The sequence below is a fragment of the Phocoena sinus genome, chromosome 2 (genome assembly GCF_008692025.1).
Source record: "Phocoena sinus isolate mPhoSin1 chromosome 2, mPhoSin1.pri, whole genome shotgun sequence".
Lineage (NCBI taxonomy): Eukaryota > Metazoa > Chordata > Mammalia > Artiodactyla > Phocoenidae > Phocoena > Phocoena sinus.
Window position 1 is genome coordinate 114,227,342 of NC_045764.1, and position 25,266 is coordinate 114,252,607.

Consider the following 25,266-nt stretch of genomic DNA (forward strand, 5'->3'; position numbering starts at 1 on the left):
GTTGTATTGAAAAGGAGGTCGACTCCTTCCAGGAAGTATCCTTTAGGGTATTAATGTGTATATGCCATCCAAAATCCTGTGCCTCTTTTAGGGCCCAGCTTAAATGCAACCTCAACAGAGGATCAGAATTTGTTTGAATGTGTGAAATAATTTTCACACCCTGAAGTGTATGTGATTTTAAATATCTCGTCATTGCATGGCAGGGAACACCCAGGGGTGCTTCACAGCGGGTTGTGTCTATGTGGGAAGGAAAGGCAGCTATGAAAGCATTTCTCAATTGTTCCCTGTCTTTCTACAGTTTTTAGTTCAACTTGACAGTCATTTACTGAACTTTTATGAGCCGAGCCCCATGCCAGGGGTGGTAGAGAATACAGAGATAAAAAGTACTCAGGCTCTGCCCTGTCAGTCTTTAGTGAAGCCCCTACACACAACTCTTTAAGGTAAACCATATGATTACCAATATTTGACGCTTTTGACCTACAGAAATGGTCATTTCATTTGGTTCAGGCTAATAAAATATTCAAGTTGTATGCACTAGGCATATAGGGGAAAAGAGGCAGATTGGTGGACCTGAGCTTCTTAGATGACGAGATGGGAATGAGTGTCCTTACAGGAGGAACAGGAGTGCGGGGGAAGGGGAGAGCCTGAGGAGGATATCAGGTAGTGCTTCTCAAAGCTGTGCTGTGGAATGTAGCCCTGCAATGGAAATAGGAGGATGAAGTGGAAGACAAGGCTGAAAAGATAGGTACAAGGTCAGCTAAGCTCAAGGCTGATTTTGATTCAGGAGCTCAAAGAAATCTGGGCAGAGAAGCAACCCAATGAGATCTTGCTCAAGAAAATGATTCCAAGAATGTGGATCAACAAGAAGAGATGCTGCTGTGCAGCCAAAAATATAATAATAAATAATAATTTTAAAAAAGCTTGTGTTACAAAAAAGACTACATGGGGACAGAATAGGAAGTTTTGGGGAACTGAAGGCTGCTGCAAGGTTTTGGCTCTGAGGACTTGGAAAGTGTGGTATGAGGGACAGGAACTGGCTTGGGAGAAAAGAGATGGAATGAGGTATTCTGTTTTATTTTATTGATTGATTTTTGGCTGAGTTGGGTCTTTGTTGCTGCACGCGGGCTTTCTCTAGTTGCGGTGAGCGGGAGCTACTCTTCGTTGTGGTGTGCGGGCTTCTCATTGCGGTGGCTTCTCTTGTTGCGGAGTTCGATGTCTAGGCGCGCGGGCTTCAGCAGTTGTGGTGCACGGGCTTAGCTGCTCCGCGGCATGTGGGATCTTCCCAGACCAGGGCTTGAACCTGTGTCCCCTGCACAGACAGGCGGATTCTTAACCACTGCGTCACCAGGGAAGCCCCAGGTGTTCTGTTTTAAACATGCTGGGTTTTGAGGTACCATGTGTCTCAATGTGAAAAATGTCATATATGCGATTAGAGAAGACTCATCACCAGAGAAGGATCCAGCTAGAGACCTAGTTTTGAGGAAATATCAGCATAGAGGGGGCTGTTGAATTAGTTCACCCTCCAAGCAGCCTTACAGAGAACTCATTTTATCTATGACTCTTCAGGTAAACTGTAGGAATTACAGTTTAGGAGGCTTGCTCAGTGTCTGAGGAAAAAAAAAGTACTCAAAAGGTCAGGAGGAGTTGGTGCTGAGGATAGGGACCTAAACCAGAAGCAAGGGACAACTTTTATCATTACACCTGGGAATCAGCCAGAGCTGGAAAGTACCCTGTGTGCCAGAGATGATGTCTGCACTTAGTATTTTCTTAATCGAGTTTCAGTTTTGAATTTTCTTTTTCAGTAATGAAATAGAAGTTTATTTTTTAAAAAACACTCTTGAGAAATCGGAACTTCCATAACAAACTCCTTAGGAGGCTCTTACCAAATTTTTTCTTTTAAATGGAAAGTGAGTTTAAGAGAAAATACATTAAAGAGGTAAGAATCCCTACTTCAGTATTCATTACAGCTGGTATTGAAGTGCCAGAAATCTTGGTATACCTGGCCTTCCTGGCGCACAAACTACTGGGCAGAGGGGGCGGGCGACACTAGCTTAATATCTGTTTTGCATTTTATATTCACTAAATAGGAGCGTGCCTTGAGGTAGGTCAAAATAGGCACATTTTACATTTCCGAAAGCCACCTGCTGTTCTCCGGAGCTACCTCGCCTGATTGGGAATTATTCTCATTGGTTCATCTAACGCCGGCCTGCTATGAGCCTTTCCCTTCGGTTCTTGTTCATTATCAATCAAGGCTACTGATTCCTGTATTATACCGATATTTCAACCCCAGTTCCACTTTTAAGACAAAACTGTCGGGGGCTGTTGGCCAAAGGAAGATCTTGCCTGGCCAGAAATCTCTGCTCTGGAGTGGCTAGCAGAACCCGCTCCCTTCTGTACCTGAAATTAACGGCTGCTGCGGAAGCAGCTGCAATCCATTTACTTCTCCTTCTAGTAGCAGGAAGCAAAGTGGCTGGGTAAAGAGGTTAGAAGAACGCCAGCAAGCCAGAGCCAGGCTGGATATACAGGTGCCAAAACTAACGAGAGACTTGTTAAATACGCGATCCCACAGACAGGAAACTCACTACTCCTGGCCCCGGAAAGCTTTTTCTTGCTATAGTCAATTCATTCTCTAGATGAAAGCGCTATAAACCGCCTCGACGAGAACTTACTTCTCCAACCATTTTAAAGCCGCCCACACACGGGGCTGGCGCATACGCACATCGAAAGCCTTTGGTCCGCTCTCCCCACCCTCCACCAGGGGCGGGGCCTTGGAGTTCTCAGGCGCGCGGGAACTGACGCTAGAATCGTGACTTCGGGGCGCAAGAACGGATGAAGCCCGCCAGTGCCCCGGAAGCAGTCGCTGCAACTTCCGGAGGGGCTTGTACACCTGGTGCGGGAGCTACGGGGCCCCAGGATTGTGCTTGGAGTAGTGGCGCACCATGTCCCGTGGCTCCAGCGCTGGCTTTGACCGCCACATTACCATTTTTTCCCCCGAGGGCCGGCTCTACCAAGTAGGTGAGTGAACCGAGTTTGCCTTTGGCCCACTCGAATTGCTCTGTCATGGTACGGCCTAGAGCAGGAAGCCGCGGCCGGAGTTTAGTCCCGGGCTGAAGCATGGCCGGAGCTGGGACGGGAGGAGGGCCGAGGCCAGGTCGAGTCCCGTGATGTTCCCACCGATATCTGCAGGCAGAGATGGGAGCCCGAAGGCTGAAGGCCTCGGGCTCTCCAGGGCAAGCGGCCGCACTGCCTGGATACTGTAAAGCGTTGAGGAAGGTAGGGCTGTTTGACGTGAGTGGGCCCAACGTCTGTAATCCTCTAATGGGTAATTGGTTCCTTGACCTTCCAATTAAAACGTCCCCCCTCCGTTTTCCTTTGTTTGAAGCATGGACTTCCTGGTCCTGTGGTTAATGCCGCGTAGGCATTCAGAGCCTTCTGTGTGCCAGACGCTGTGTTGGTCCTGGGGGATGCAAAGATGTCACACCCTCACCTATACTGAAACTCACAGCTTAAAGGGAGTGACAGATACGTAAACAAACGGATAAAAAGAAAAATAAGCGCCAAATTACAAATACCTACAGAGTTCAGGATATCTTTGAAAAACTGGTGGACGGGATGAGTGGCTGTCAGTTCTAGAGCTGCTCTTGAAACTAGCACTTCTCTTAACCCACATCTGTTTGAATGCTACTATAGTTTAAAAGCTGGTTCTGAATTGTAGATGATGTATGGTGAACTAGCTGTTTCCTGAACAGCTTCAACGGAAATTAACCCTAAAGTAGTTACAGTTATTCAGTATAGTAATATATTTTGTTGGATCGAAAAGGTGTCAGGGTTTAGGTAATGATTATAACCCCGGACCCTTAACCCCTTGCCCTGGAGAATTCAGTATCAGGAGAACCTGATTTACAACTGGCCGGTGATGGTTTCATTTTTGAGTGAATTTAGTACCTCAGTGCCTTGGTGAGGACAGTGATAAAATCGTCTGTGCTTGGAAATCATAAGGAGAGAGTTGGCCTATAAATGAGGTTCTCTTCACCTGTAAATTTTAGAAATAAAGATAACTTGGAATGAAAGCAGGCTACTATATGGCTCCATACTGGATATAATGTAGCAAGAAACAACATCATATTGGTTAATTCAGTAACCCCTTAACTCATCCCCAATTGAAAAATATGACCTAAGATAGAACAGAGAGATGATAACTGTATCTTCAAGGAAGTTTCATTTTTAAAGTTTAATTCCTGAGTTTTAAAGATTTTTTTTCTATATTAGACTATGCTTTGAATGTTCTATTTCATGGTTTTTAATATGCAAACAGGAAAAGTCACTTAGACCTACACTTTGCTTTTGTATACTATATTGTGAAATCTAGCCATAAAGCATAGGCTTTAACGCTTCCCAGATTTGGTGAGTAGAGAGGCTGAATATAGTGTCATTTTAATGGTTTTAAAAGATTCAGAATAGAACATGTAGTTCAAAACAAGTTAAATATCTAGACAGAATAATTTTAAGCTCTGTCTTGTGTAACACACTTCCTCTGCTATGCAGGGCACTAATTAGACATTGCTAGGAAAAGGAAAGTGAAAGAATAGTTAGTAGGAGCAAGCAGTGTAGTGGTGAAGAGTTCAGGCCCTGGAGCCATACCTGGATTCAAATTCCTGCTCTCCTCCATACTAGCTCACCTGGGCAAGTGATATAACTTTAGCCTTAGTTTCTGTTTGCAAAGTTGGCCTAATAATTCCTTCCTTATATGGTTGTTTTGAGGATTTAATAAAATGATACATGTAGAGTGCTTAGCACAGTATTAAGTCCTCAGTAAATGTTATTTTTTGTTTGATTCTTTGGCTTATTTTTGGTCTATTAAATTGGTAGCTGTATTTTCTTCTTTCATTGTCCATGCTTGATCCTCTAGTGAAATATATATACATTGTCATAATGTTGTAAGTACTGTTTATTAGTTTATAAACTTTAGAATCTGCCAAAGACAAAATGTATAAGAATTGTAAAGTGCAAATTGTTAACCATAACAGTGGAAAAATAATATAAGAAAAATGGAGAGATGACAAGCGAATGGAAAGATTAATGGAAAGGAGAGTATGCTCCTCATCTTCCATAGTTGGGGTTCAAAAGATAAATGTAGTCTAACGTTGATAAATTTTAAAAAATAGAGGTATAAATTTAAAGTTACAATGCTAACTATAATCATAAACAAACTGTTGGCAGTGTTTGTTTCCAAGGAGTAGAGAGAAAGATTGCCTTGAAAATTTTCTCTCAAAGAATGTATTCTAGGGGTAGGGTGGGTGTGTGTGTGTGTGTGTGTGTGTGTGTGTATAGAAAAACTGGAGCGCTATATACAGAGCACTTATCAGTGGGGAAACGAAGGCCCATAAGCCTGACTACTTTCAGGCCTCTCTTCTGCTTGCAGGTCTTTTGCTGGATATGCCTAGCAAGGGAGGTAGGAGCAGTCACTTGAATTTGCCTCCCAGATGAAAGTGAGCACTGCTTGGTTGCTTCTAAGAAGGGAGCATGCTGATAAGGAAAGGAAAGAAATGGCCTGGTAGAGACAGACTGGAGAGGACAGTTTTCTAATCTGGAAGTGGTACTGTGTACTGAAGCCAGGATTCCTGGGGAGTCCTTGCTCCACACCAACTAGGAAAACTTTATACATATGTAAAATAGAGATAATAATTCCACTTACCTTATAGGTCTCTAAGGATTTAATGAGCTAATAGATGTAAAGTACTGAGTGTCTGTCACATAGTAAGTGCTCAGTAAAATGTTTCTGTGAGGGATGCTGTCAGGAAGAAACAAGTGGCTGATAAAAATGGAATCAGGAGTTTCACAAATGGATTGAGGAGCACTTACTGTTTGCTTCTTTTGCTGTTAAAAAAAAATTCTTGTTTTAAAGTAGTGTTTCTCAACCCTCATGACCTTTTGAATCTGATTTGAAATTAAATGTGTATATGTATACATACGTGTATATATATTCATAAATACATACATATTAAAACTACACAAAAATAATGGGATCAAACACTGCTATGTTTTCAACCTCATATCATCCCCCCCCGACACACACACAAACACCAAGATTTCTAATGACCCCATCTGCTTGAACATCACCATTTTCAGGAGTGTAATATTTGGAGGCACTGTGAAATGAGACACACTTCCTGCTTAAGTTACAAGGTTAGGGAAAGACAGAATGGCAGTTTCAAAAAATCTTAACAAAAAGTTTCTAGTCGTACAGCATTCAAATTGAATGTAGACATATCCTGCAGAATACCTGCCTTTCCCCAGTAGAACATCTCTTATTTTTTTGATAACCAAACTTTGAAGAATGTATGGACCATACATTATTTTTCCAGCCCATGTTTATATGGGAAAAAAGCATATTTTCCAAAATTCAGTACAGGTTTTTGTTTGTTTTAAAATGTCTATTTATTTTTTTCCCAGTCTTGTAAGTTAGATGTCTGGTAGGCTTAGGGTCACATAGGCTGAAAATTAAGGTGTCATTAGGGCTGCATTCTCTCTTTTTTTTTTTTTTAAATTTTAGATTTGTGTTTTATTGGAGTAACATTGGCTTATAACATTAAGTTTCATGTCTACAACATTTCTGTTTCTATTTCCGTATACCCTACATCATACTGAGCACCAAAAATTTAGTTTCCATCTCAGTACAGCATTTTAGACAAAATTATGGGTGGGATAAATCTTGAGTTACATTCCTATAATTAGCAGAATTTCAGAATCACCTGTAGATGCTTTGAAATGAGCGTCCATAAATGGGACGTACATCGCTGTTGTCGCTAGCATCACACTGAGCAGCTCATACTGTGAGCCATTGTCGGGCATTGTGTGCTTGTCCTGAACATTTTGTCACAGTACCTTTTATTTAGCCCCTGTTTTTTACTAGTGTTATACGAATGAGTCCTGGAAAAGTTGGGAAAGTGTTGAGGAAGATTGTAGAGGAGGAAGCAGAGTGTGTGAGAGATTACTGTGGAAAAGAGGCCTCTATATACAAATAACTTTATTAACCATTTTATTTGTAATCAAGGAAGCAGTTTTCATTCTAACCTGTTTGTTGTTAGGTTAAACCTTGTGAAACTGCTGGTGTTTGACTGGTTTTTACCTATAAAAATAGCTCTTTCGTGTGGTTCAATCTAATACATATATAATAGGTAATTTACTATGTACTTAAGTTACTAATTAAGAAATTTAATATGTAACTTAAATCCATTATAATCTTTCCCATTTAAAATAATAAATTCATTATAGTTTTTCCCATTTAAAAAATGAGAAATGGGCTATCATTTTCCTGCATAATCTTGGACATTCAATAACAGATTGCTGAGATTAACATAATAGTGCTTGCTAGTTTTGTAAGTTTCTGAAATTTTATCCAAAAACACAAATCTTTAGTAATGGAGATAAAGTGTTTAATTATTATTTCAGACATGTGAATTCTGACTTTTAAAAACTAAACGTGCCTTTTAAATGCTGCCTATGAACTATTTTCTCTTAATTGGGCTTCATGCTCACCTCTGCTATAAACTGTGACATTACTTTTTACTCTCCCAGTGTTCCTTTAGAAGATATCTTTTAGTTATTGTCTCTAGATTCTTTACTTGGCAGTTTGCATTTTTGTGGAAATTATTGTAACTTACATATTTTATGGTGGTATTATTTAAATTAAAATTTTTTTAATTAAAAAAAATTTTTAATTGAGGTATAGTTGGCGAACAATATCATATAAGTTTCAGGTGTACAGAATGGTAATTCACAATTTTTAAAGTTTATACCCCATTTATAGTTACTATAAAATATTGGCTATATTCCTTGTGCTGTACAATATGTGTTTTTGTAGCTTATTTATTTTATGCTGGTGGTAGTGTTATAATGGGGATTCATTTACACAAAATTTTATTGAAAATTACAGTGCAGTGCACCATGGTAAGTACTAAAAAATCTGTGCAAAAAAGAGTACTTTTGGAAGTGACACTCACAGGGAGAGCCAGGAAAGCTTCCTCAGAGAATATAAATTGATCTACATGGAGATTAGATAAGGAAATTCGGGGAGACCAGTGTATTGGTCAGTCAGTGTGGTTGGAGCAGACAGTGATAACTGGAAGAGTAGATGGTAGCAAAATTTTGAAGAGATTTGGATGCCATGCTAGGGTTTGGACTTTGTCCCACAAGTTTTGGACATAGCCGGCAGAAATCTTGAAGAACGACAAAATTATTAAATAAAATAGAAGAGTTGAGTGTAGAACTAGAGTAGAAAGGGAAAGATGACAGGAAGACCACTTTGGAGAGGCTTGTTCAGTAATCCATATAAGCCCTAATGAGTGAACTAAGGTATTGAGAGAGAAAGGCTGGAGAAGGGGAGATTCTTGAGTTTTATTTTTTTATTTTTATTTTTTTTTGTGGTACACGGGCCTCTCACTGTTGTGGCCTCTCCTGTTGCGGAGCACAGGCTCCGGATGCGCAGGCTCAGTGGCCATGGCTCACGGGCCCGGCCGCTCCGCGGCATGTGGGATCTTCCCGGACCGGGGAACGAACCCATGTCCCCTGCATTGGCAGGTGGACTCTCAACCACTGTGCCACCAGGGAATCCCTTGAGTTTTATTTTTAAAAATTTTATTGTGGAAAATTTCAAACCAAAGTAGGTAGAATAGTACAATGACCCACATGTATCCATAATCCAGCTTCAGCGGTTGTCAGCATTTTATCAATCTTGTTTTCCCATATACTTTTCCCATCTCTGCTGGACTATTTTAAAGCAAATCCTAGATACGAGTGGACATTTCTCTGATGAGACAGAAGTGAAGAGTCAGAAATGGTACCCAGCTTGAAAACTTGAGTGGTTAGTAATTTGAGATAAGGACTATAAAAAAAGGAGGTTTATAGAGAAGAGGAGTTTAATTTCAGACATGCCTGTGGGAGAAATAGGTATTTGCAAATGTGGGTTCAGAGCTAAAGATGACATAGTTAGTGGTGATTATATAGGATAAAATCATCTAGTGATGGGGAGAAATGATAGAATTCTGGGGGATACCAGTATTTAAGGAGTCAGCTGAAGAGATGGAAGCAGTGAAGGAGACTGGAAAGTAGGAGATGAAGAGCAGGAATTATATATATATATATATATATATATATATATATATATATATTGGCCGCACAACACGGCATGTGGGATCCTAGTTCCCCGCCAGGGATGGAACCTGTGCCCCCTGCGGTGGAAGTATGGAGTCTCAACCACTGGCCGCCAGGGAAGTCCAGGAATGATATTCTTTTTTTGTTTGTTTATTTATTTATTTATTTATTTGGCTGTGTTGGGTCTTCGTTGCAGTGCGCGGGCTACTCAGTGCGGTGGCTTCTCTTGTTGTGGAGCACAGGCTCTCGGCCACGTGGGCTTCGGTAGTTGCAGCATGCAGGCTCAGTAGTTGTGGTTCACGGGCTCCAGAACGTAGGCTCAGCAGTTGTGACGCACGGGCTTAGTTGCTCCGCGGCACATGTGATCTTCCCGGAGCAGGGCTCGAACCTGTGTCCCCTGCATTGGCAGGTGGATTAACCACTGCGCCACCAGGGAAGTCCCAGGAATGATATTCTTTTTTTTTTTTTTTTTTTTTTTTTATTTATTTATTTTTGGCGGTGTTGGGTCTTCGTTTCTGTGCAAGGGCTTTCTCCAGTTGCAGCGAGCGGGGGCCACTCTTCATCATGGTGCACGGGCCTCTCACTGTCGCGGTCTCTTGTTGTGGAGCACAGGCTCCAGACCCGCAGGCTCAGTAGTTGTGGCTCACGGGCCCAGTTGGTCCGCGGCATGTGGGATCCTCCCAGACCAGGGCTCGAACCCGTGTCCCCTGCATTAGCAGGCGGATTCTCAACCACTGCGCCACCAGGGAAGCCCAGGAATGATATTCTTAACTAAGAACTTTAAATTAAATTAAAAATTCAGTTTCTTCATTGCACTAGCCATATTTCAAGTACTCAGTAGCCACATGTGGCTAATGGCTATTATATTGGACAGTGCAAATGTAGAACACTGCCATCATCACAGAAAGTTCTGCTGGACAGCACCACTCTATATAGACAGGGAGAGAGGACTAGGACTCCTTTAACGAATCCTGGCTAATTCATAGGCACATTGTCTATTGAGAAACATTTTCTATGTGTAAAAAAATTTTTTTTTGTGGGACAAAATTTTATTATATGGTGAGGGCTGTAGCTCTTTCTTTTGTGGCCTTTTATCTTTTGCATTATTTAAGCAGACCAGATAAGTAATGCACATGAGTGAAACCGGCTGGTGAGATAGGAGGAGGAGTGATGGGAACCGTGAAAAACTGCAAAACACATTCCAGCCCTAGATGATTTTTCCTCTGCAGGACAGTTGCTATGTGGGAATGAGGGTCAAAAGATACCAGAATTTTTTTTTCTAAGAAAAACTAAACCCTGATTTTATTTTATCAGACTTTTAGTTAATTAAAATCTTTCTAGAAAACTGTGTATTCTAAACCAGTTTGAGTAAGCTGGATTGGGTCCATGGCCAACCTTTGACTTAGTGTCTACTGGTTGCAAGTGTAATTTTAAAGTTCCTTGGTTCCTGCTTTCTTTGACTATCCATTTTGGTGGTGGAGGGGGAAATACACATTTGAAAATGCTAAAATTACTGGTGAGATAGGAAATACTATGGGAATTCAGAGAAAGGGTTGAAGAGTCCCTTCTAGGACAATCAGAGAAAGTGTCCATGGGAAATGGAAGAGGCTTGAGGGGAAGGGCAGGCATTGGCTAGGTGGAAGTAAGAGTGATAGGGCAGTCCAGAGAGGACCTGAAGCAGCAGACATGGGTGTGGGAAGGGTCAAGGTCTCTAAGCAAAAAGTACAGTGTAAGAGGAGAGATGGTAAAAATTGCAAACTAATAGCCCTGTATAGCCATAGATGGAATACTTTTAGGCCAGAATTGTGTTCTGAACAATCAGGTAATAACACAGCAAGGAGTTGAAAATGTGGAACTGAAATCAGGTGAGATCAAGAATGGTGACCCAGATATATATCTGTATAGAAGTGATTATCCCTAATGTTTCTTTATAATATGTATAGTGGTAACTCTTCTTTTATTCCTGGTAACTGGTCATTTGTATTCTCTTATTAGTCTGGCTAGAGGTTTGTATGAGTTTCCTGTGGCTGCTGTAACAAATCACCACAAACTTGGAGGCTTAACACAACAGAATTTATTCTCTCACAGTTCTGGAGGCGTGAAGTCTGAAATCTGTATCACCGGACCAACATCTAGCTGTCGAGCAGGGCCATGCTCTCTCTGGAGGCTCTAGGGAAGAATGCATTCCTTGTCTCGTCCACTTCAAGAGGCTGCCAGCATTTCTTGGCTTGCGGCTGCATCACTCTGATCTTCAAGACCAGCATTTTCAAATCTGTCTGCTCCCTCTTCATAGCACCTTCTCCTCTGTGTGTATAAAGTTTCCCTCTGTCTCTTAATAGGAATGCATTTAGGGCCCACCAGGATAATCTCCCCATCTCAAAATTAACTTAATCACATGTGCAAAGATTTCTCTCTTTTTTTTTTTTTAAGCTATCTATGGTAGTATTTGCAGGTTCCAGGGATTAGGACATGGATATCATTTGGGGACCATTTTTCAACATACCAAAAGGCTTATAATTTTGTTGGTTTTTGGTTTGGCCGCACCTCGCGGTACGTGAGATTTTAGTTCCCTGACCAGGGATTGAACCCATGCCCCCTGCATTGGGAATGCAGAGTCTTAACCACTGGACTGCCAGGGAAGTCCCATTGGTTTATTGTTTTTTGTTCAAAGAATCAATTTTTGAGTTTGCTCATGTTCTCTTTTTTGTCTATTTCATTGATTTCTGATCTTTATTATTTCTTTTCTTCTAATCTGGGTTTACATTGCCCTTTTCTAGCTTCTTAAAGTGGAAACTTAGGCTTGCAGTGTAGGACTGAGGGCCCCAACTACCTTCTGGCTGTTCACCAGAGGCCACCGGTGGTTCTTGCCCCATAGCTACTTATTAAGCCAGCAGGAAGAATCTCAAGAGTTGAGTCTGCTAGCAAGGTGGAGTCTATATGATGTAATCAGTAGAGTGCCATCCCATCACCTTTGCCATATTTAGTTTGTTAGAAGGAAGTTAAGAGATCTTGCCCACACTCAGGGGAGGGGATTACACAGAGATGTGAACACCAGGAGGCAGGTATTGTGGAGGGGAGGCCACCTTAGGATCTGTCCACCATAACAGTAGAATTCCTTCTGAATACTTTTAGCTGCATCCTACAAGTTTTGATACATTTTTATTACCATTCAGTTCAAAATATTTTAAAATGTCCCTGGTGATTACTTCTTTGATGCATGGATTATTTAGAAGTGTGGTTTTTAAATTTTCAAATTCAAAATTTTCCCTAAGTATAGGGATTTCAGCACTTTAAAAATTGAGACTTGTTTTATGGCCTAACATATGGTCTGTCTTGGTAAATGTACCATGTACTGTTAATACCATGTGCCTGTATATTTTTCAGTTATTGCCAATAGTATTCTACAGATACCACCTAGGTCAGGGTGGTTGATGGTGTAGTTCATATCATGTATGTTTACTTTTTTGGTGTTTGTTTCTAGCGGTTGCTGAGTGGCAGTGTTAAAATCTTTAACTGGGTGTGATTGTCCATTTCTTTTTTTAATTTGGTCAATCTTCCTTTCATGTATTTTGAAGTAGTCTTAAAAGGTGTGTATACATTTATTAGTGTTATGTCTTCTTATGAATTGATTCTTCTCTCATTTTGAAATGTTCCTCTTTATTTCTGATAATACTCTTTGTCTTGAAGTCTACTTTATCTGATACTAATATAGTCCCTCCAACTTTCTGATGCTTACTTTTATGTGGTATACGCTTTTTCATCCATTTATTAAAGTGTTTCTCCAGTAGGCAGCATATATTTGAGTCTTGCTTTTCTATCCATTCTGACAGTTTCTGCTTTTTTTAATCTTAAAATTTTTTTATTTGAATTTTATGTATTCATTTATTTTTTATACAGCAGGTTCTTATTAGTTATCTATTTTATACATAATAGTGTATGTATGTCAATCCCAATCTCCCAATTCATCCCACCACCACCACTCCCCACCTCCGCTTTTCCCGCTTGGTGTCCATACATTTGTTCTCTACATCTGTCAGTTTCTTTTAATTGGAGTATTTCATCCATTAGCATTTATTTGTTTATTTATTTATTTATGACTGCGTTGGGTCTTTGTTGCTGCGCGTGGGCTTTCTCTAGTTAGGGCGAGTGGGGGCTATTCGTTGTTGTGGTGTGCAAGCTTCTCATTGTGGTGGCTTTTCTTGTGGCGGAGCATGGACTCTAGGTGCATGGGCTTCAGTAGTTGTGGCATGTGGGCTCAGTAGTTGTGGCGCACGGGCTTAGTTGCTCCACGGCATGTGGGATCTTCCCGGACCAGGGCTTGAACCCGTGTCCCCTGCATTGGCAGGCAGATTCTTAACCACTGCGCCACCAGGGAAGTCCCCTCATCCATTAGCATTTAATGCAGTTGTTGACATGGTTAGACTTAAATTTACTATTTTATTTATTTCTGTTTGTCTTTGTTTTGTTTGTTTGTTTATTTGTTCCCCAGTACCTCCTCCCTTGCCTCCTTTTCAATTATTTGAACAGTTTTTAGAATTTCATTTTAATCTATTAGCCTTTTGGCTACTTCTTAGCATCCTTTAGTGTTGTTCTAAGGATTATATATACATGCTTAACTTCTCCCAGTCTTAGAGTTAATATTTCTCATTTCACATAAAATGTGCAAGCCTTGAAACATTGAAAGTCCATTTACTCCCTTTCTTTTTTATAAGTAATACATGTACATATTTCATAAACTCCACAAATGTAACTTTTGTTAAGTATATATATATATAAATAAAATCTATTTATTTATTTATTTTTTGCTGTGTTGGGTCTTCATTGCTGCGCGAGGGCTTTTCTCTAGTTGGGGCAAGTGGGGGCTACTCTTCATTGCAATGTGTGGGCTTCTCATTGCGGTGGTTTCTCTTGTTGCAGAGCATGGACTCTAGGCACATGGGCTTCAGTAGTTGTGGCATGCGGGCTCAGTAGTTGTGGCTTGTGGGCTCTAGAGCACAGGCTCAGTAGTTGTGGTGCATGGGCTTAGTTGCTCCGCAGCATGTGGGATCTTCCCCGACCAGGGCTTGAACCCATGTCTCCTGCATTGGCAGGTGGATTCTTAACCACTGCGCCACCAGGGAAGCCCTTGTTAGGTAGTTTTAAAGAATTAAAGAGAATAAAATAGTCTTTTATATTTATCCAGATATTTACCATTTTTTGATGTTCCTCATTTCTAAAGATTGGAGTTTTCTTTGGTATCATTTTCCTTCAGCCCGAAGAACTTCTTTTAGCGTTATTGTTGCAAGTCTGAAAGTATCTTTATTTAACTTTCATTCTTGAAGGATGTTTTTGTTGGATATAGAATTCTGAATTGATGATTTTTCTTTCCACACGTTCAGGATGTTCCACTGTCTTCAGGTGCAATCATGGAATTCAAATCATTGTTCTCTTGTGTATAATCTGTTCTTTTTCTCTGTTTTTCAAAATTTTCTCTGCTTTGGTTTTCAGGAATTTGTCTATAGTGAGCGCACAGGTGTGGTTTTCTTTGTATTTATCCTGCTTGGAGTTTGCTGGTTCTTCAGTATGAAATTTTATGTCTTTTGCCAAATTTGGAGCATTTTAGCCATTATTTCTAAAGATTTTTTGGGGGGGGGTCTCGTGCTTTCCTGTCCGTATGGGACTCCAGTTACACACATTATACCTTTTGATGTTGACCCACAGACTTGTTTGTTAAATCTGTTTTCTCTTGTTTAAAATTGGATAGGAAATTCCCTGGTGGTCCAGTGGTTAGGACTCTGTGCTTCCACTACAGGGGGCTCAGGTTCAGTCCCTGGTCTGGGAACTAAGATCCTGCATGCCATGCAGCACGGCCAAAAAAAAAAAAAGAGGGATAGTTTGATTCATTTTCATATATCTCCATTCTGCAGTTAAGTTCACTTGGTGAATTTTTAAATTTCAGATATTGTATTTTTCAGTTCTGTAATTTCTATTTGGTTCTTTTGTAATTTACTGAGATTTCTTATTTCATCTTGAATATTTTTCATTATGTCATTGAACATAGTTTTAATAACTTTACCTGCTAATACAACATCTGGGTCATCTCAGGGTTGGTTTCTTCTAAGTAGATCATGTTTAACTATGTTTGGTTTGGTTTCTTTTTTGGTATGTTGAGTAATTCTGGATTATATCCTGGGCATTTGTGAATGTTAGGTTGTGAAGACTGGATTCTGTTATATTCCTCCGAAGAGCATTAATTTGTTCTAGCAGGCGATTAATTTGGGTGGCAGCTTAAATCTCAATTCTTTTATCCTAGCTAGGCTGCTTGGAGTCTGTCTTTTGTGTGTGTGGTTATGGCATCAGCTAGAGATTTGGGCAACATAGAAGTTGGGGCTCTCCCTCTCTGGCTCTCTCCTTTCTCTTCCTCATTTTCCAGCAGCTGTGGTTACTCCCCCAAGCTGTTCCCTAGCTCTTCAGGCCAAAAGGACGGAGTTTTCTGTGGGTGTTTACCCCTGACTGGGACCTGCATGCAAGCTTGTCATGAAAATGGGGAGCTCACCCCAGTCCATTGCCATCTTCAAGCGTTGCCTCCCTCTTTGAAATCTGCCTCTTTTGGCCTCTTTCTGGTGTCTTTGGGTAGTTTTGTCTAGAGTTTATAGTTTACCTGTGGAGGGTTGATCTGGTAGAGGCTTTATTGACCATATGAGAAACAGAACTGAGAAGCATTATGAAACATTATATTTTAGAAGTTGTTTGTGGTGTAATGGGATGGTAAAAACAAGCTGTTGTAATTAGCTAGTTAAATGTAAGTTAGATCTGAGGATTTTCTTTGAGGTGATTTTTCTAGAGTCTTTTTACTCTTTTGTTCTCTTCAATATGTGGCCACTTAGAAATATTTGACAAAGGATTTTTATCCCAGCTCCTATTAAAGGAAATTCTTTGGTGTCATAGGTAGTATCTTCCTCAGATGATCTTCATCACCAGTGGCTTTTTGAACCAAATAAGACCAGGCCTCAGACCTGGTGCACAGAGTAAAAGCATCTATTATACATCAAATGTAGATAACAATTGGAGTAGTGAGTAATTTTTTTCTTTTACATTATCCTTTATATTTTCTACAGTGAGCATATATTAATTTTGTTATTAATATATATTAATTTTACAAATTACAAAATATATGTTTATATTAAGTTTAAATATTACAGAAATATACAACATAGAAAGGGATAGTCTCATCTGTAATTCTACTCTCCACAGGCAGTCATTATCAGCTAAACCACATGGTGCCATAGTAGTTTGTTTTTATAAACCACTTCAATTTAGCTGTTTTAACATGGGAGTGATTTGACAGCAGCTAGAGAAGTGCACAAGCTGAAGTTTGTTATAGATAAACTAAAGAATCCTATAGTGTAGGTAACATGAAAATTGCAAATAACATCCAGAAAATTTCAATTTGGTAGGGGGGGAAGAAAAGGCAAAGTAATCTAACAGCAGTTAAAACTGCATACAGTCAATTAGTTATTGACCAAAAGTTAACAGAAATAGTAAATCTTGAGAAAATTTAGATCACCTAAATTTGACCCAGGGAAACCAGACTTGGTAGAAATAATGGCTACAAAACAAACTTTTTAATTGATAAAACGTAATTGATAATGATTTGATATAATAAAACTTAATTAAATGTTTATTGGAAATTTGGTATTTGTACCTGATGAAAATGATCAAAATGGAAAGAAGTGGAGTTGGTTTAATTACGATTTATTATTATCATTATTATTTTGACTTTGCATGTATTGGATGGCATTCCATGTTAGTTCATAAAGATTTTTATTTTTAATAACTATTTATTATTCCGTTGTATGAATCTATGATAATTTATTTCACCTCTTAAAAAAAACTGTTCTATTTTCCAGAATATGCTTTTAAGGCTATTAACCAGGGTGGCCTTACATCAGTAGCTGTCAGAGGGAAAGACTGTGCAGTAATTGTCACACAGAAGAAAGTACCTGTAAGTAGTACTGCCAAGATAGCCAATTGTTGCAGAATATAATGCAAGAATGTTTCATGAGTTTGTACAAGGGTATATTATTATATATGTTAACATTGTTTTTACTTTGACCCTTCTTTCCTGTCTCATCCAAGAAGAATTGACAATTTAACTGAGTAGACAGAATTGACAAGTTGAACTTTGTGGTATGATTATAAACACAGTGGGATTTCTAGGTCTTTTGTCTTCAGGGACCTCAAAACACACTTTGGTGAGCTATAATTCTTGCCCACAGGAAACATATCATCTGAAAAAGGAAAACAGAGTTGTGCCCCTGCCCCCATTTTTTATTGGTTTTAACTGTAAAATGAGCAGAAGACATTTATTATATAGTTCATTGTTATCATTCCATAATGTTTTTTTGTCACTACACAGAGACCTGTGATTTTTAAAATTATCTTGATTTATTTTGTTCATTAGGACAAATTATTGGATTCCAGCACAGTGACTCACTTATTCAAGATAACCGAAAACATCGGCTGCGTGATGACAGGAATGACAGGTGATTGACTTAATACCTACTTAGATTTGTTATTTTCTTCAGATTATTTTTGAGTTTTGTATTAATTTTAAAAGGCTTCCTTTGGTGTCTGATTTTCAGGTGATATGAGTAGATTTGCAGTCTTCCAAGGCTAGTATCAATATCTTCAGAGTATTGTGAGCTTTTTTGAAACCATTAGTATAATAGAATTAGATCTCTATGCTACAGTCAGGGAAACTGAGCTGAGGCCCCTCTCATAGATGATTTATTTCAGATATGGTTAGTAATTTAAGGGGACATAAGTCAGTATATCTCAAACCTGGTGATAGTGACACTGGTTAGAAGTAGGTGAGAATTATAAAAATAACATTGGGTTTTTATTTTCTGAAATCAAGGGAAAATTCAAGCCCACAAAAAAAAGATCGAGAGAAACATTATTTTCTATCCTTAAAACCTGGTCTTTGGGGAGTTATTAGACACTTTTAGAAACTATTTTGACAGCTGATGAAGGGCTCAGCATAAAAGTGCAGTGCTGGATGTAGAACTTCATTTTTTAAACTTTTTTCCTTTTTTGTCACGTACTTATTGCTGAGTCATTCATTATACGTTGGTGGGAGAAAAAGCCATAGTGGACCACTTCTGTTTTCCTTAAGTCATAATGCAGATATATGTATATATTGGGAAAATTATCTGAATTGAGGTTCATTCTTTCCTCCTAAAGAAGTAAACCTTTGTTTTTTATGCTCTAAGCTGACAGCAGATCCCAGGTACAGAGGGCACGCTATGAAGCAGCTAATTGGAAATACAAGTATGGTTACGAGATTCCTGTGGACATGCTGTGTAAAAGAATTGCTGATATTTCTCAGGTCTACACACAGAATGCTGAAATGAGGCCTCTTGGTTGTTGTAAGTATGCAAAGAAGTCTCCCTAATAATTGATGAATTATGATTTTTTTTTAGCAAACATGCATAAAGAAAGTTATTTCAGTAACACTTGGGTTTGGAACATGTGGTTTGGAAGTTATAAAAGGTGAGGAAATCTTTATAATAAATCAGTGATGGAAGGATAGGTTTCACAACAGTATTTTAGGCACTACCTTTAAACTAGATGCTATTAGGCTTTTGTAATGGAGGTTCCACTGCAATTCTAGATTACTGGTTCGATGGAAATGCTTAAATTAGGCATCTTAACAATGTAGTTGTTTCTTTGGACCACCCTAAAGAATCAGGCTCACACATATATGCCTGTGATTCATATATTTAGAATAAATTTCTTCTTTAAAAAACAAGTAAAATTTTATTGGGAGAGGAATAAGCTTTACTGATCTGAGATTTAATGTAATAAATTAGCCTGAAAAATTCAACATGTTTGTTTCTGACATTGTGTCATTCACTTATGAGAATTAAAGCAGTCAGTGTAATGATTTTTCTTTAGCATCTGACCCTATTTTTGACCTGTCACTTAAAAATTCTCCCTTGATTTCTTCAATGATACTCTTCTCCTCAGTTTCCTTAGCTTATCCTCTTCTACCGTTCCCTTAAATGTTGTTGCTCATCTGGTTTCTCTCCTTGGTCCTTCTCTCCTCTTTGTTCTTTTGGGTGATCTCATCCACTTTGATGGCTTCGTTTACTACCTGTATGCCAGTCACTCCCTCATTAGCTTTAGCCCAGTCTCTTCCTTCATGTCCCACAGATACTTCAAACTTGAAATCATTGCTCTTTTCCTACTCTCATCCTCAACTTCTGTTCTACCCCCATCTCACCTTCCCTGGTCATCTGTTTAGTCATCAAGCTTTACATTAGAATATGTCCCTTCCATCTCCTCTGTCACTTTTTCATTGTCTTTTGCCTCTGCCACCTAATTTACTGCCTTTCTTCCTCCTTATCTTTCCTAGTCTGTTCCATATTCCTACATGAGTTATCATTCTAAAATCAAATTTTGTTGTTTTGTTGTTAATACGATGTGCAAGGCCCCTTACAGTTTACTCCCAAGTTGCCTCTTGGACCTGAAGCTCTGCATTTCTCTTTCGCCTGAAGCTCCTGTAATACATGGATCTTTTGTCATTCCTTGGGTGTGCCCTGACCTTTCATGTGCCTTTGTGCATGTTCCTTTTGCCTTGATTGCCCTTCATTTCCTTATCTGTTAAACCTGCTCATTTTGCAAGACCCTGAAGTAAAGAAGTGTTTCTTTTTTCCCCCCCAGAGAAGTAAGTGGATCTCTCTGGTGGTGCCCTTGTACTTTGTATCACAGCTCAAGTATAAAATGTAAAGAAAATTACAGGGTAACATAACATTAGAATAAAATGGATAGCTGATCACTGTCATAGTGTTTATCAATAAAATAAGCTTCAAAATTCCTCATTACTAGACTCTATAAAACATCTATAAATGTGAATAGAGTCATTGAATAATACCAAATCTTATAAGAAGACACTATATAAAAAAGGTTCAAATGGGGTTAAGCCATTCTTTAAATACTTTGTTACCTGCTCTGCTGAGTAGAAAGAAGTTTGGTGGTGGTTGTTTATTTTAATTGTATGTCATTATAATAACATAATTATACAAGAAAAAGTATTTCTTGGTCAAATAAACTGAAGAACTACTGAGCTAAAGTAGGTCAACCTACAGCAGAAGATTTTAGAACATTTAATATGCTTTTGTATATTATTTTTTCTAAAAGAAGTATGTGAAAAGTATATTTTCCAAATTTATTTGACCAGTTAATGTCTTGAGGGATTAGGGTTCAAAGGAACATGCTTTGGGTAATAGCAAGGATTAGAAAATTGTAAATTACATTTGTGATCATTAAAACCTCTAAAAAAATCCGTGATAAAACCTTTTGGATAATAGAAATTTGTTACCTTATTTATCTGTGGTGATAACCTGTGTTTTATTAATTTTCTTAAAACAAAACACATCCTTTAAAAAATATTTTTAAAAGAATGGTGGAATTGGCTAATCTGATTTTCTTTGCTTTCATGAGTTGCCTTTTCTGTAACATCATTTAATTTCCACATTTATTGAGCATTTACTGTCACACATTAAAACTGTTCTCAGGAAAAAAAAAAAAAAAACTTAAAATAGACGGCCAGAGTAATGATTAACAACAGCTATGTGGCAATACCAAGAGAGAAGAAATCTTGTTGTATAAAGGCATAAGATATTTAATGAGGGTCTTTCTTTGGCATAAGATATTTAATGAGGGTCTTTCTTTCTGTTTAGGTATGATTTTAATTGGTATAGATGAAGAACAAGGCCCTCAGGTGTACAAGTGTGATCCCGCAGGTTACTACTGTGGGTTTAAAGCCACTGCAGCAGGAGTTAAACAAACCGAGTCAACCAGCTTCCTTGAAAAAAAAGTGAAGAAGAAATTTGATTGGACATTTGAACAGACAGTGGAAGTAAGTTAGCCGAAAGGAACTGACCTTTTTTTTATGCTATATAGAATAATGAGGATCATTGCAGAATTGACAATCTGTATAGGCTATTCCTGGGTTATGTCATGATATCCAAATTTGTCAGGTTAATAGTAAAATCGATGTCACATGGGAACAGTGAGGACTGCTTTTATTCATCTAATTCCCCATCTCATTTCATAATGTATTTGAAACTGCTTTCAACAAAACACATATAAAATGGGAAACTATAACTAAGAATAGGAGTCAAGACCAGGTCCAAAGACCTGCATGGTTGTGATTCAAATTAGGCTTACGCTAACTGGAAGCAGAAGTGAAAAAGTTGAGTCAGTAATGCTGCTCTTATGGTCCTAAAGGAAAAGCAGCCACACACCAAATTTTCAAGGAAGCAGACATCTTCACAGTAAAAGAATATGCTCGCAGGATGACTTGGCAGAGAAATTATATCTGGGACACAGAAGTAGAGCTCTTTTATGCAGGGATCTTGAGGGGATTGTTCATTATGATTGGGAAATTTTAAATTGACAGGACAAGACAAAATTCTTACACAAATATTTAGTAACCTTAGACTAAAGAAGTTTCTTATTTACTGCCAAGAAGTTAAAAACAGAATTTTAGTGGATTGTGGAAAAGAGGGTCAGGGATACAGCAATTCTAAAGACTAACAACATGATTCTGATAAAAAAGAAAGGAAGAATTACCATCTAATACCTTTGTGTTTGGTTGGCAGTATTATCATACACTAACAGGAAATAAGCTAGTTCTCATCTGGGAGGCACTGTTCAAATGTTTCTTAAAGGTTTTTTCTTTTTTTTTAATTGCAATTCATAGTTACATAAGTAATTAATCACATCGGGTACAAAGCCACTTAAAACATTCTTAAATTGTTATTACTTTAAATTCCTTGAAAGAAGACTATCATTCATCTTTATCCTCTCCCCATCTCACTCCAAGTGCTAATAAGCACTGCTTAGCATGTAGTGATCACCAGGCAAACAGACTGTTTTGTGTAAATCACCCTATTTTTGTTGTTGGAGCCCTTTAGTTTATAGTCGACTTGGTATAAACAAGTTTCTTGTCATTGGCAGGCAACATGTTAGAATTAAGCAATCTGTGTGGCTGTAGAACTACATCACCTCAAACATGGAGCAAAAATGAATAGCTTGTGGTTCTCATGACTTGAGTAAGTTTGGAATGAGAAAAATCTTGGAATCTCTGAAAAATACTATATTATTTTAATGTTGATACTTTTTTTCAGACTGCAATTACATGCCTGTCTACTGTTCTATCAATTGATTTCAAACCTTCAGAAATAGAAGTTGGAGTAGTTACAGTTGAAAATCCTAAATTCAGGTGAGTTATTTTATTGTCGGCCAGGTACTTAAAGAAGTTTGCCAAGTGATAAATTCTAGTCTAGAAAGGTGGAGGTGTGTTGGTTCATTTGTCCTGTAACTTGAGGAAAGAATTTTTTTGAACTAGAGTTAGTTTTTTTTTTTTTTTTTTTTTCCAACACCTGAGAAATCTGTTTTAAAACTTACTGGGTGTCTCCTTAAGACAGACATAAACTGCTTTTCTTCTCATTTCATTTATTTTATATCTAATACCGGAGGTGATGTAAAATAACCTCCTTTATCTGAGAAGTAAACTGAGCATAAGTGTTTGTGTGTGTTTTTTAGCTTAAGGCCAATAGAAATTCAGCTCCCAAACTAGTAGTTTTCAGATGGAGCTTTTATTATTTAGTGGTTATTTAAGTGGAGCTTTGAAGAGCAGTATGAAATACTGATGTACCTCAGACCCTATTTGGGTATCTTTGAAACCCCTGAATTTTGCATACAGCTAATTGAATTGCAGATGCTGGATCCTTGTCTGTTCTTACTCACTAAGTGACTAACTTCCACAAATCAACTTCACAGCTTCCATGAGTCAAATCTATACTGGATGCTTAACATATATCAGTTCACTTAATCCTCCCAGCAATGCTGTGTGGTGATTGACTTTTACCATGAACCTGGATACTCTCATGAATAGTAAATAATGCTTCAGTTAAATCCACAGATTCAGGGAACCTGCTGGAACGCATGTTGACTACTGTGTGTATTTACTCTTAGGTCACAGTTATAAAGACACAATTGTCATTGTTAGGGGTGGGGAAAAAAAAGGTAGTAAACTAAGCTTAACCAGACCTTGAAGAGTTATGTTAGTACATTTTTCTTTTCTGATTTATTCTTTTTGTTGCCTGTAGGCAAGTGATATAAACATGAAAGATTTAAGAAAAATTTATAGAATTTTTTTTAAAAACAGAAATAAATTCCCTTCTGTCCCCCATAGAAAAGGTTGCCTTTTTTTAAAATTTATTTTCTTAAAGCAGTAAAATTCCAGCAGGAGCAATCTCTCTAAAGGATCTACAAATAGTTTTTGTTTTCTATTCTGAGACCCTCCTATAACCTTTAAAATCTTTAAATAAGTAAGTTAAATAAGTAAGAAACCAAAGATCGTATGTCTTCAGAAAAACTCTTGTATCATTTATAAATTCTGTGATGGTAAGTATACTTAAATAATAACTAGAATGTATAACATAAATATACACAACTGTATAAACTACTTACATTGCCCCAGTTTGCACTCAAAAATGTCACTTTGACAAATTTCACTTTTAAAAGTTCACCAGTAGGGCTTCCCTGGTGGCGCGGTGGTTGAGAGTCCGCCTGCTAATGCAGGGGACACGGGTTTGTGCCCCGGTCCGGGAGGATCCCGCGTGCCGCAGAGCGGCTGGGTCCGTGAGCCATGGCCGCTGAGCTTGTGCCTCCGGAGCCTGTGCCTCCGGAGCCTGTGCATCCGGAGCCTGTCCTCTGCAACGGGAGAGGCCACAACAGTGAGAGAGGCCTGCGTACCACAAAAAAAAAAAAAAAAAAAAAAGTTCACCAGTAATGGGTCACATTAAAGATTGCCAAGCAGTTTTTATTTCTTTGGGGCAAACATCATTTAGAAAATAACATGTTCAACATGGAGTGACTTCTTGTCTCTTGGCTGATATAAACTTGAGTTATAGTAGGTATAAAAGCATTTTGACATAGGAGCTAAAATGGAATACTTTATGTATAGTTTAATATTTAATTTAAATATTTGCTATCATAATTGCAACCAAAAGGGTTTTTCTTTCAAAAAACCTAATTCTAGATCTGATGTCAAAGAGTTAAACATTAGTGTGTATAGATGAAGTTGATATGATGTCTGGGAATTCCTTCAGAATAATCTGAAGGGATGAGTGGTGGGTGTATTGATTTTTAAAAGATTAGCTATAAATTGATAATTGTTGAAATTGGGTGATAGGTACACAGGAGTTCATTACTATCCTACTTTTCTGTGTTTTTTGAATTTTGCATAATAAAAAGTTTTCAAAAAGTAAATAGTTGTGGGGTTTTTTTCCCTTTGCCTTCCAGGATTCTTACAGAAGCAGAGATTGATGCTCACCTTGTTGCTCTAGCAGAGAGAGACTAAACATTGTAGTTAGTTTACCAAATCCATGACGCCACTTGCCTGTGTGTTTCGTAACAACAGACCAACACTATGGGGGCCCCTGAATTGAAAAAGGAACCTCTCCCACTCCTCCTGCCACTGAAGTGGTTAGGACTCTGTATAAATAAAAACAGTGCTTTTGGAAAATAATCGCATCCTGTCTTTTTTTACCTCCAATTTTAACTATTAAGTCTTTGGTACATGCAGACAGTTAAATAAATTTTCACCATCTTCACATTGTAGCTTTATTCATTTTGTTGAGAGATCCAAGTTTCTTTGGCTTAAGGAACTTACTAGCCAGAAATTTAAACTATAGCTATATGGCATAATTAATAAATTGCAAACTAAAACTCTGGTTTCAAAACTTGCTCTGACTATAGTAAGTGGGCATGTGAGGCAAGGCCTTTATTTTACAATTCTTCATTCATTCCTGAACCTGGACTCCAAGTTGCATTGGAGGTTTTAACTATAGTAAAATGATTAGCATTATTGATTTTCAGTAGTTGAGATACACATTTAATCTATGCTTAATAAGAATGAATATTTTTAAGAGCAGAAATTGAAGTTACCTTTGGGAAAAAACAGGGTTAGAAAAGTTGTAGAATATGTATATTTTCTATGCTGCCTTGAGATTAACTATTTAAAGCAGACTTTAAGGAATTGGCCTATAGTAAAGT

General features: G+C 38.3%; 1 protein-coding gene across 2 annotated transcripts; it reads left to right on the plus strand.

Annotated features, from left to right (window-relative positions):
* The first annotated feature begins 2,849 nt into the window (after positions 1-2,849).
* PSMA6 (proteasome 20S subunit alpha 6) lies at positions 2,850-24,744 on the plus strand. 2 transcript variants are annotated; one of them, XM_032621567.1, is made up of 7 exons: positions 2,850-3,015; positions 17,043-17,137; positions 17,597-17,678; positions 18,408-18,563; positions 20,880-21,058; positions 22,332-22,426; positions 24,514-24,744. In XM_032621567.1, exons 1-7 carry the CDS (start codon positions 2,940-2,942, stop codon positions 24,569-24,571), a joined length of 741 nt encoding a protein of 246 aa, XP_032477458.1. In that variant the 5' UTR covers positions 2,850-2,939; the 3' UTR covers positions 24,572-24,744. The 2 variants fall into 2 exon arrangements, with proteins under 2 accessions (XP_032477458.1, XP_032477459.1); XM_032621568.1 differs by lacking the exon at positions 2,850-3,015 and adding an exon at positions 3,255-3,273.
* Positions 24,745-25,266: the final 522 nt, after the last annotated feature.

Excerpts from the sequence above, each read along its gene's own strand:
- PSMA6 (XM_032621567.1), top strand. The coding sequence starts at position 2,940 with ATGTCCCGTGGCTCCAGCGCTGGCTTTGACCGCCACATTACCATTTTT. Across the intron at positions 17,138-17,596 it reads TCACACAGAAGAAAGTACCT|GACAAATTATTGGATTCCAG; the intron begins GTAAGTAGTACT and ends TTTGTTCATTAG. Across the intron at positions 18,564-20,879 it reads AATGAGGCCTCTTGGTTGTT|GTATGATTTTAATTGGTATA; the intron begins GTAAGTATGCAA and ends CTTTCTGTTTAG.